We start from the raw sequence: 11,152 nt of genomic DNA on the forward strand, positions 1-11,152 counted from the left end.
TTAAATGATACTCATCAACACAGAAAGTAGAGATATAAATCCACACTATGTCAATTCGAGCAAAACCTTTCAGATAAGATTTATTTCTTTTTAACATGGTTATGTTTGAGGTTTTCTTAGCAAACAGATGTACACAATATTGCGATTGACGAACTTTATACCTAACAAAAATTTTAAAAATGACAAAATATCCGCATTTGATGACACGTGTATGAATTTTTGAAAGTTATTTCGGATCTCGTGAGCTAATACTTATTACTAATCGGTCCAAATGAATTCATCAACAAGCAATCAACGGACTTTGGAAGCACAGAAGAAACAACTACTGTAGGTAGAGGCACACCTATCATGCACTATGTCATCGACTACCTAGCTTATGTCTACAGGTAACAAGCAACTGAATGATTTCCATTTCCAGGTATCCTTCTCCAACTCCACTAGCAACAGAACCATATCCATTATGGCTTTCCAAACGATTACTGGTGCTTGTACTGATGTTTCTATGCTACATAAACGTAGCATTCATACGATGCAACATCAGTATTGCTGTTGTGGAAATGGCATCTTCTAAAGAAATCTTGACCAATAATTCTATCAAGATTCAAGTATAAATAATAGAATTAAATCTACGTACCTATAAGGTAAAATGAACTGATTACCTATTTGTAAAGCTATGATTTGTTTTTAGCCAGCAGAATTCAATTGGGATTCCAAAACAGTTGGATTCGTGTTGAGTGCCTTTTACTATGGAGGACTGATGTCAGTATTTGGTGGCTACATCGTGACCAAGCTAGGAGGAGCAATGGGCTGCTCTTCATCTCTGATGCTGAGTGGAATCATTATTGTACTTCATCCTGCCAGCTTGTACTATGATTTTTCACTGTTTCTTGTTTTGAGGGTACTCACAGGGCTATCTGAGGTAAATGCAGCATTTATTAAAAATTGACAAATACGTACAGTAATTATTTTTTCCCCCGGAAATATCATCTTTCTCGCACATCTAAAAGAGGATATTAGAGATTTTATTGTTTATTCACCAGACAGTCATTTTTTGGTCGAAAATTTTAGTACAGGAATTTTAAGATTTTTATTCGGACTAATTCCTACAAAAGGTTTTTTTGCGGGATACTGTAGTAGAAGGGGTCCTATTTAACATACTAAAAGTCTCACCCCGCACCCCGCGTGCGTCGCGTGCTAGAGCGTGAAAAGTGTCCCGCCGCGGCGTTTTTTGCGATTTTCTCGCGAAGGGTTGATTTTACGTCGAAAATAGCTTGATTTTTGTGTTCTACGTCAAATTTCCGATCTAGAGATATGTCAACTGTCCTTCTAACCCCAAGGGGGGTGGGGCTAGAACCATTCAAAAAAGGGGGGTTTCCTGAAAAATACATAAAGGCTATAGGGGCCTAAGAGAGGTAAAATGGTCCCCAAAACCGTTCGAGTTGATATTAGCATGGAGGATGGGTGCCATTGAGAAACTTCCGCGTGAAAAATTTCAGATCCACGCCACCTCCCCTTTTTTGGGAACCCCCCTTTTTTAAAATTTCAATATCACTTTTCTCAGCTCCATGAGAACTGATTTTGAAAATTTTTCAGTATGTTATGTATATCCTTAGTAGGTATCCCCACAAAAATTTTCAACCCCCTCCCCTCACATTTACCCATCAAAATAGCGTTTTTTCATTTTTTCATGCTTTTTATCAATAGTGAAGATTGAAGGGACTAAGTGCTCTGGAGAGAGCTAGATGAGGGTAGCAAAAAATTTGACGTCATATTCGTGCTCAGCGGTATCGAATCATAAGAAAATGACACCCTACTCATTAATAATTGGTTATTTTCCCCAAAATTCCCATTTTACCCCCAGTCCTCCCTAAGACACATTTTTACATCATTTTGAGGGGTAAATATGAGGGGAGGGGGTTGAAAATTTTTGTGGGGATACCTACTAAAGATATACATAAAATACTGAAAAATTTTCAAAATCGGTTCTCATGGGGCTGAGAAAAGTGATATTGAAATTTCAAAAAAGGGGGGTTCCCAAAAAAGGGGAGGTGGCGTGGATCTGAAATTTTTCACGCGGATGTTTCTCAATGGTACCCATCCTCCATGCTATTATTAACTCAAACGGTTTTGGGGACCATTTTACCTCTCTTAGGCCCCTATAGCCTTTATGTATTTTTCAGGAAACCCCCCTTTTTTGAATGGTTCTAGCCCCACCCCCCCTGGGGGTAGAAGGACAGTTGACATATCTCTAGATCGGAAATTTGACGTAGAACACAAAAATCAAGCTATTTTCGACGTAAAATCAACCCCTCGTGAAAAAATCGCAAAAAACGCCGCGGCGGGACACTTTTCACGCTCTAGCACGCGACGCACGCGGGGTACGGGGTGAGACTTTTAGTATGTTAAATAAGACCCCTTCCACTACAGTATCCCGCAAAAAAACCTTTTGTAGGAATTAGTCCGAATGAATCTTCCCATATCATCTAAAATTCCTGTACTATTTCCAGAATTGCCAGATTTTTTCATTAAAAATTGTCACATTTCTTTCACTGAAAATTCTCACGTTTTTCATGAAAAGTTGTCGCATTTTTTCATTTTTTCACTGGAAATTCTTGTTCTCTATGTGCTTGGATGGTGTAATTTTTTCCAATTAAAAGTTGCCACAATTTTAAAATGGTGACTGTCATTCTCTTTTCCCTCCTATAATATTATTTTTTTTGGACAAAATTGTCAATTATTTTTGCTGAAAATTCCCACATCCTTTCACTAAAAAAAGTCACATTTTTCCACTAAGAACTACCACATTTTTCACTAAAAAGTGTCACATTTATTTCACTGAAGATTGTTTCATTTTTAGTGAAAAAATTGCACAATTTTTTCACTGAAAAATTTACACTTTTTACCCCTGGAAATTGACACATTTTTTCACTAAAAAAGGACTCATTTTTTCACTATAAATTGTCACATTTTTTTCACTAAAAAAGGACTCATTTTTTTCACTAAAAATTGTCACATTTGTTTCACTGAAGATTGTTGCATTTTTTCATCAAAAATTGTCACAATTTTTCTCACTAAAAATTGACACATTTATTCACTAAAAATTGACACTTTTCTCACTAAAAATTGACACTTTTTTCACTAAAAATTGACACTTTTTTCCACCGAAAATTGGCACATTTTTTTCACTAAAAAAGGACTCATTTTTTTCACTAAAAAAGGACTCATTTTTTTCATTATAAATTGTCACATTTTTTTCACTAAAAATTGTCACATTTGTTTCACTGAAGATTGTTGCATTTTTTCACCAAAAATTGTCACAATTTTTCTGACTAAAAATTGACACATTTTCTTCACTAAACATAGTCACATTTTTTTTACTAAAAATTGTCACATTTGTTTCACTGAAGATTGTTGCATCTTTTCACCAAAAATTGTCACAATTTTTCTGACTAAAAATTGACACATTTTCTTCACTAAACATAGTCACATTTTTTTACTAAAAATTGTCACATTTGTTTCACTGAAGATTGTTGCATTTTTTCACCAAAAATTGTCACAATTTTTCTGACTAAAAATTGACACATATTATTCACTAAAAATTGTCACTTTGTTCACTATAAATTGTTACATTTTTTTCACTAAAAATTGTCACATTTTTTTCAGTCAATATTGTTGCATTTCTTCACCAAAAATTGTCATATTTTTTCATGAAAAGTTTTCACATTTTCTCACTGAGAGTTTTTGTTTTTTACCAGATGTATTTTTTCTTTGTTAAAAGTTCACTTTTTAATGAATGTTGCAATTATTGTGGATTAATCAATTGTTTGACCAACAACTTTCAGAGTTTCATGATGGTAAGTGTGGCTCAAGTATGTTCCAAATGGGTACCTCAAAATGAGAAATCAAAGTTGATGTCACTCGTGGTGAGTGGTGTCACTCTTGGCGTAGGGGTAGTCCACGGATTTTGTGCTTTTTTGACCCATCAATGGGGCTGGCAGATGATATTTTATGTGACAGGTAATCTTCACAACGAGCGCATCCAATTCATTTTCATTCTCCGATCCATCATTTTTACATTTGAGTATTACTTAAAAAAACAGGCTCAATATCTTTGATCACATCCTTGCTATGTTTCATTTTTGTGAGAAACGAGCCCTCTGAAGACAGATGCATCTCTAAAAAAGAACTCGCATACATACAAGAAGGAACCACAACAATTACTTCAAAAGAAAAAGTAAGGCAGATTTTCAATTGCTCATTCGTTACAAGAGTCTAACACAATTCAACATTTTTTTTTCAGATGGCACATCCTTATAGAAGAATTCTGTTATCAGCCCCAGTATGGGCACTCATTTGCGGTCAATTCGCTTTGACGTGGGTGTGGACCATTACGAGCACGTTACTCCCTCTATATGTTAAAGGTAAGCACCAAAATTAAAATAATCACTATCCTACTTATAAAAATACCTATGTACATAGCCATTAGAATGGTACAACAAGCTGCATTCAATTTCAGACATAACACAAGGTGACACCAATAAAGTAGGATTGATCTCTTCTGTTCCCAACTTGGTTAATATCTTCACCCTTCCAATTTGTGGTATACTGCTAGATTACATTAAAAATTTTGATATCTCTATTACCAAGGTAGATATGTTGTACCTACCTACATATCTACTTGAAACACATTTCAAGGTTGAAGATGGATATTTAGATACATTTTTTCAATAACACAGATCCATAAAGTATCACTGAGTGGAGCATTCATCATTAGCAGTATTTTATTTGTGATCATAGTGCTGATTTCGAATTTAATCGTCTCAATAATGTCCTTCATACTGATCCAAATGTCAATTTCCGTTATTAACTTGATTCTACAGTACGTTATTCTGATATTATTGAATCTATAAGTATGGCTGTGGAGTGTGGATAGGTCTACAGAACTGCAAACTAAGATGATGTTTTCATGAGAATTTCTTCAACAGGATAATCGCAATCAGCATTGCACCAAACAGCAGCAGCATCGTAGCTGGGCTAGGTATTTTTGGAAGTACCCTAGGAGGTATTTTGGCACGTAACGCAACTGGTTTCATGACAATGAAACATGTGAGTTGTAATGACGCATCATTTCCTCTGAAAAATAACCTGAAATCATAAATATCCATTGTTCATATTTCCAGAGTTTGGAAGAATGGAATCAATGCTTCATCTTGGCCAGTGGAATTTCCTTTTTGGGCGGCATAATGATTGCACTATTTGGGTCCAGTGAAGCTCAGCCATGGTCTTTTTCATCGACTATCAAAGGCAAACAAAGTAAAAGTGCTTGTAATTCGATGGAAAAATGAACAGACAACTTGAGAATTCAGTTTCCCACGAATAAAGACGTAATACAACCTCTTTAACACCTGCATGTTATGCTAATGGTTTTAACGATATTAAATTTACATTGTGTGTTTGTGAACTGCCCTACGAGTCATACTAGTCCGGCATATGACAATAGGAATAATAGCACCCCTTACGTTCCACTGGGGCAACTTCTTTCTTAAGGAGCGAACTTGCCAAAAAAAAAAACTGACTCTGTACTAACAAAATGGCGTCCGTTTTGATTGACAGATCAGTAGAAATAATTGTTGATTTTGCAGTCAAAGTTTCAACTGCTTAAGTGATTTTTTCGATTTCTGGTGAATTTTTGAACATCTAAGCCAAAATTCTGAAAAAATCAAAATTTCACCAAATTTACCTAGAAAGCTGAAACTAGGGATATATACTATTTTCGACTCGCCAAATCAATTGGAAACAGTTTCAACCCATGTTGAGCAGTTCTGGAGCCTCCAGAAAATTTTTGAAATTTGAAATTTCTACATTTGATCAAATACAGTTGGAAAAGTGAAATTCACTCTGCACAATACATGCTAACATCAATTTGGACAGATTTTGTAACATTTTTTAAAAAACAGAAGTATTCAAAAATCCATTGTAGGCTCCAAAACGGGATTGAAACTGACTGCAACCCACCTTGGAATTAATTTTAAAAATAGGGTGTACCTAAATTTTTGTAGAAATTTCAAGCTTAAAAAACATGCTGAAGACTACAGAATAGGAATTTTCAAAAAGTCGCTGGAGACTCCAAATGACTTGAACCCACGTGCAGTGGACTTGATAGTGTGTTGAAATTGGAGTGCAGAGTAAATTTTGAGTTTCCTGTTCTGTTTGGTAAAATTTGATGGAAATTCAGAACATTGAAAAATCTGCTGGAGGCTCCAGTAATTTCCAAAGAATCGCTGGAGGCTCCAAAACGACTTGAAATCTACCTGTAGTCTACTTCATAACTCATAACGCATTGAGATCAGTTTACAGAATAAATTTCGAATTCCATCTGCATTTGATGAAATTTCAAGTTTCAAAAATCTATTGGAGGCTCCAAGAATATTCAAAAAGTCGCTGCAGGCTCCAAAATGACTTGAGCTCGCCAGCACTTTACTCAATAGCGTGTTCGAGTTGGAGTGCAGCGTGAATTTCGGATTTCAAACTCCACGTGATGAAATTTTGTGGAAATTTCAAGCTTCAAAAATCTACCGGAGGCTCCAGAATTACTCAAAACGAGTTGAAACCGTTTCCAATCGATTTGGAAGGTCGAAAACAGGATATATCTCAAATTTCAGTTTTCTAGGTCAATTTGGTAAAATTTTGATTTTTTTTTCATTGTTGTCTTAAATTTGATTTTCAAAAATTCACCAAAAATCGTAAAATGCACTTTAGCACTTGAAAGTTTGGTTGTTGATAAATTTTTGCACACTCTTTTGTTTAAGCCTTGTTCAGTTGAAAAAATTCTTGGCGAGTCCTATGTTGGAAAACAAAATTTACGATTGTATGGCTGATCTGTTAATCAAAATGGGCGCAATTTTATTAGTAGGGTCAACTTTCTATTTGACAAGTTGTATGATGAGTGCCCTAAGTTGGGAACCTGTCCTTGCGTTAAGACATTTTGCTTTTTATAAAAAAAAGTATAGGTACTAGATACTCATTTTTTATTTTAATCAATTTTCAATAAAACATTTTGATGTAGACTTGTCAGAACATTCTGTAGATTATTTGCTAATTTTAATTTTCTCGACAAACAGTTGCTGGAGTGGGCATATACAATTTGGGCACATTCTCACTCCTGGCATACAAACTGGGCACACTGCTAGAAATCGCCCTCTAATGGCACATACAAATTGGGCACACTAGAAAAAAAAGAACGAAAAGAGCACATACAAACTGGGCACACAGGAAAGCAGCAATCGTCCCTTGGTAAATTTAAAATTACCATACCACAAAACGTCTTTTTCACGCACTGATTTCGATAAAACGACACGTTCACTCATTTTAAAAGAATTTTCGAATAAGAATAAATACAGAACACACTTCGATGCTCTCGTAATTGATACTGACATACTGACAATAGGTAAATATGGTGATGAATACGAAAAATGTAATGCAGATGAGCATTTTTTATCAAAATTTCAGCTGAAACTTGATTTACCTAGGTAGTGAGTTCATTGTCGCAACTAACCTACGCATAAAAACGCAAGTAGGTACTTAGTTCAGGTAGGTACTTACTCTAATACAGATAATATGGATGGATGTGAGTTTAATTCTGTGTACGTAAGTACATGAATTACCAGAGTACCTACCTACTTTTTTGATAAGTACATATCTGCTTTGGATGAAATCTATTGAGAACATAATGTGTGAATACATGTCCTATCTATTTACCTATTTGATTATTTTCTAGTGTGTCGAAATAGTATGGCTTCTTTTCGATTTCGTTCATTTTTTCTAATGTGCCCAATTTGTATGTGTTCCTTTCGTTCTTTTTTTCTTATGTGCCCAGTTTGTATGTGTCATTACTGACCCCCTGGTGTGCTTGCTTATCTTGTGCCCAAATTGTATATGCCCGCTGGAGTCAACATTAGATATGGGAACATGCAGTTTTAAGCTTCACGACTATTTTCTTTCACCGTGATGTAATTTTTATGAGGACATGATAAGAATTCTTACTTCATACTTTACCCAATTATCATCTCGAATCACTCAAAGAAAATTTGTCAATTAAAACCCAATAAAGTACAATTAGATAATGTGAGAAAAAAATGATAAAAATAGATTTTTCAATTCGGTCCACTAACTACTCGATTAAGATGGTGATTTTAACAAGTGATAAAATGGGATACCTTACGCTTCGTTTAAAAGCTAGTACTGTGAGTATGTAAGTATGGTAAAGATGACTATCTACATATAAAAGTCGTGAATTATGACGATCGTAAGACAGATAGAGATGGTCAAGAAGTGTCATTGAACAGTCAAGCATCGCGGTTGTGAAAAATGTACAGTTGATCGAATTGAAGAAAAATTCTCCAACAGTTTTCAAGATCAAAATAGGACTCGCAAAATTCTCAGGATGGATTCCCAATGCACCAAACAAACCACAACAATACAGATTCAAAAGGACAATCTGATGTAAGTACTACACAACGTTGGTCATATTCTTCAAAAATTATTAAAATTTTTCGATACCTACCTAATATTTTTTCGGATTAATTTTTCTCCAGAAACACACCACCAATATTATCTCCACCTTCACTATGGTTATCGAAAAGACTCTTGGTTGCCGTTCTAATGTTCTTGTGCCATGTGAACAGAAGTTTTCTACGGTTCAACATCAGTATTGCAGTGGTAGAGATGACCTCCGCCAAGCAAATCCATTCCGGAAATTCAACAGAACTCATGGTAAGACACTAAAACAGACATTGTTCAGTGAAACCATATTTTTACTGGAGGGAAAAATTCATTCATTTTTTTTTCTTTGCTGTAGCCAGCGCCATTTGACTGGGATTCCAAAACAGTTGGATTAGTGATGAGCATGTTCTATTATGGAGGATTACTCTCATTTATTGGAGGCCCCATAGGAGCCAAGCTAGGAGGAGCGGTCAGCTGTTCGTTATTCATGATGTTATCAGCGATCACAACCATTCTGCAGCCCATCAGCTTGAAATATGGGTTTAATTTATTCCTGGCTTGTCGTTTATTCACAGGGATATTCGAAGTATGTATATATTATATTCGTGTACATTGAAGGCCGGCAGCTTTAGATCAACTCAATTTTTCAAGTGCATAAGTCAATTTTCTTTTTTCTTTGATCAAATCCAGAGTTTCTTCACGGTCAGCATGGCGGATATTTGCGCCCAATGGATACCAATACGAGAAAAATCAAAATTAATGGCTTTCAGCGTGATTGGATTCCAAACAGGGGTCGCCTTTGTGCACAGTTTTTGCGCATTTCTCGCTTCAGGTTGGGGCTGGACGATGGTTTTTTACGCTACAGGCAAGTCTTTCAAGGGAATATTGCTCCCCACTCCCCAGATCAACAAAATGCATTATGTATTCTGATTATAATTATTGAATATTTTATTCGTCACACAGGTTCCATATGTTTAATTTCATCAATACTTTGTTTCTTTCTGGTGAAAAATCAACCTTTGGATGATCCACGAATTTCTAAGAGAGAGCTCATGTACATCCTCGAAGGAACAGCAACAAGTCCAAGAAAAATGGTAAGATTTCAACTTTTCGATTTTGAAAGTTTCCCACAATCCAAAAAATGAGATTCAATAATAAATTGTTAGAACAAAAATTCCGGAAAAATTATCATGAAACTTTTTTTGAATAAAAATGCATAAAAAAATTGATGAAATCTTCTCCTATTTTTACAGGCAATACATCCGTACAAAAAAATACTGACTTCGGGTCCAGTTTGGGCTCTTTTCATCAGCAGGTTCACTCAAATGTGGCTATTCACTATTTTGATCACCTGTCTCCCGTTGTACGTCAAAGGTGAGTAAATTATTACATTACCTACTTAATCTCAATTTTCTCCAGCATCCAGCAGCATAGATTATACGAATACTTGAACCTCGAATTATTTCAGATCTGAGTCACAGAGACATCAAAGAAATAGGAATGCTTTCCTCCATACCTAATATCCTCAGTATTTTCATGCTCCCAATTTGTGGAATTCTTCTGGATTGCGCCAGAAACGCGAATATTTCAGTGACCAAGGTATTAAACAAGGAAAATATCCATAACTACTTTAAGGTTGATATTTTGCATCAAAATAATACTAATAAAATGACACTTCTCTACATATTTCAGACGCATAAAATCTTGACCAGTGGAGCATTCATTTTTGGTGGAGTTATTTTCCTCGCAGTGTCGATAATTTCCGACTTCATGTTCTCATTAATCGCTTTTGTTCTGATTCAAATGTCATTAGCAATAATCAGTCTAGTCTCACAGTACGTATATGATGGATTTTTATGGGAAAATTCCTCCAAATGTGAATTTCATTATGGTGGCTTATTTTTTTATGGCAGGATTCTCATCATCAGTATAGCACCAAACAGCAGCAGTGTAATAGCTGGACTTTGTCTGTTCGCTTATTCCACGAGTAGTATTAGTGCTCACAATATAACTGGATTCATGACTACAAATCACGTGAGTGTAACCTTTGTCTCGAGGATACGACGAGTACCTACCTATTTAAAGCAGTAGGTAACCTAATTGAAACATATTTTCAGAGTTTACAAGAATGGAACAATTGTTTCCTTCTGACAAGCGGCGTTTCAATTCTAAGTGCTGTGATATTCACAGTGTACGGTTCCAGTGAAGCTCAATCGTGGTCCACATCGTCACCAGATAAACCAGAAGAATTTTATAACCAATCTAATCAAAATCAATCAGTCAAAAAAATGACGAAATAATACCGAGACGTGAAATTTTACACCATAGTATTATCTTATACCTAATTATTCAACGACAATTTATAAAGCTGATACAGCTCATCGCATTATTAACCGTTTCTTTGAACACGATGAAAATGGCAATGACCTACGTTATTTCTCTAATCGTTGTTTGTGACGTCACATTTCGTAATTAAAATTATCTCGAGCAATGTGGAAATAATCATGATTATATAACTCGACATAGTTATCATGTAATGAACATAAAATTAAAATCGACTCGCAAAATTAACTAGGATTAAAAAGAAAACGAGTGTACGATCGCCTATTAAATTTTAAAGATCTTGTATACTTGGTTTATTTTTTAAACT

The 11,152-nt window shown here is 35.2% G+C and overlaps 2 protein-coding genes and 1 long non-coding RNA gene across 4 annotated transcripts in view; 2 read left to right on the forward strand and 1 right to left on the reverse strand.

The window, feature by feature from the left end:
• Positions 1–11,152, reverse strand: part of LOC135837181 (uncharacterized) — a 94,943-nt gene that overhangs the window by 52,190 nt on the left and 31,601 nt on the right. The gene's annotated exons all lie outside the window — the stretch shown is intronic.
• Positions 106–8,502, forward strand: LOC135837171 (vesicular glutamate transporter 3-like). 2 transcript variants are annotated; one of them, XM_065352360.1, is made up of 10 exons: positions 106–331; positions 419–605; positions 689–919; positions 3,843–4,017; positions 4,101–4,234; positions 4,301–4,421; positions 4,517–4,647; positions 4,737–4,879; positions 4,986–5,106; positions 5,181–8,502. In XM_065352360.1, the coding sequence occupies exons 2-10, from the start codon at positions 495–497 to the stop codon at positions 5,343–5,345; spliced, it is 1,332 nt and encodes a 443-aa protein (XP_065208432.1). In that variant the 5' UTR covers positions 106–331; positions 419–494; the 3' UTR covers positions 5,346–8,502. The 2 variants fall into 2 exon arrangements, with proteins under 2 accessions (XP_065208432.1, XP_065208431.1); XM_065352359.1 differs by having other exon boundaries at positions 106–327.
• Positions 8,369–11,130, forward strand: LOC135837168 (vesicular glutamate transporter 2.2-like). The gene is made up of 10 exons (XM_065352357.1): positions 8,369–8,502; positions 8,595–8,772; positions 8,858–9,088; positions 9,193–9,367; positions 9,466–9,596; positions 9,756–9,876; positions 9,971–10,101; positions 10,195–10,337; positions 10,416–10,536; positions 10,620–11,130. The coding sequence occupies exons 1-10, from the start codon at positions 8,444–8,446 to the stop codon at positions 10,800–10,802; spliced, it is 1,473 nt and encodes a 490-aa protein (XP_065208429.1). The 5' UTR covers positions 8,369–8,443; the 3' UTR covers positions 10,803–11,130.

The sequence above is a fragment of the Planococcus citri genome, chromosome 2 (assembly GCF_950023065.1).
Source record: "Planococcus citri chromosome 2, ihPlaCitr1.1, whole genome shotgun sequence".
Taxonomy (NCBI): domain Eukaryota; kingdom Metazoa; phylum Arthropoda; class Insecta; order Hemiptera; family Pseudococcidae; genus Planococcus; species Planococcus citri.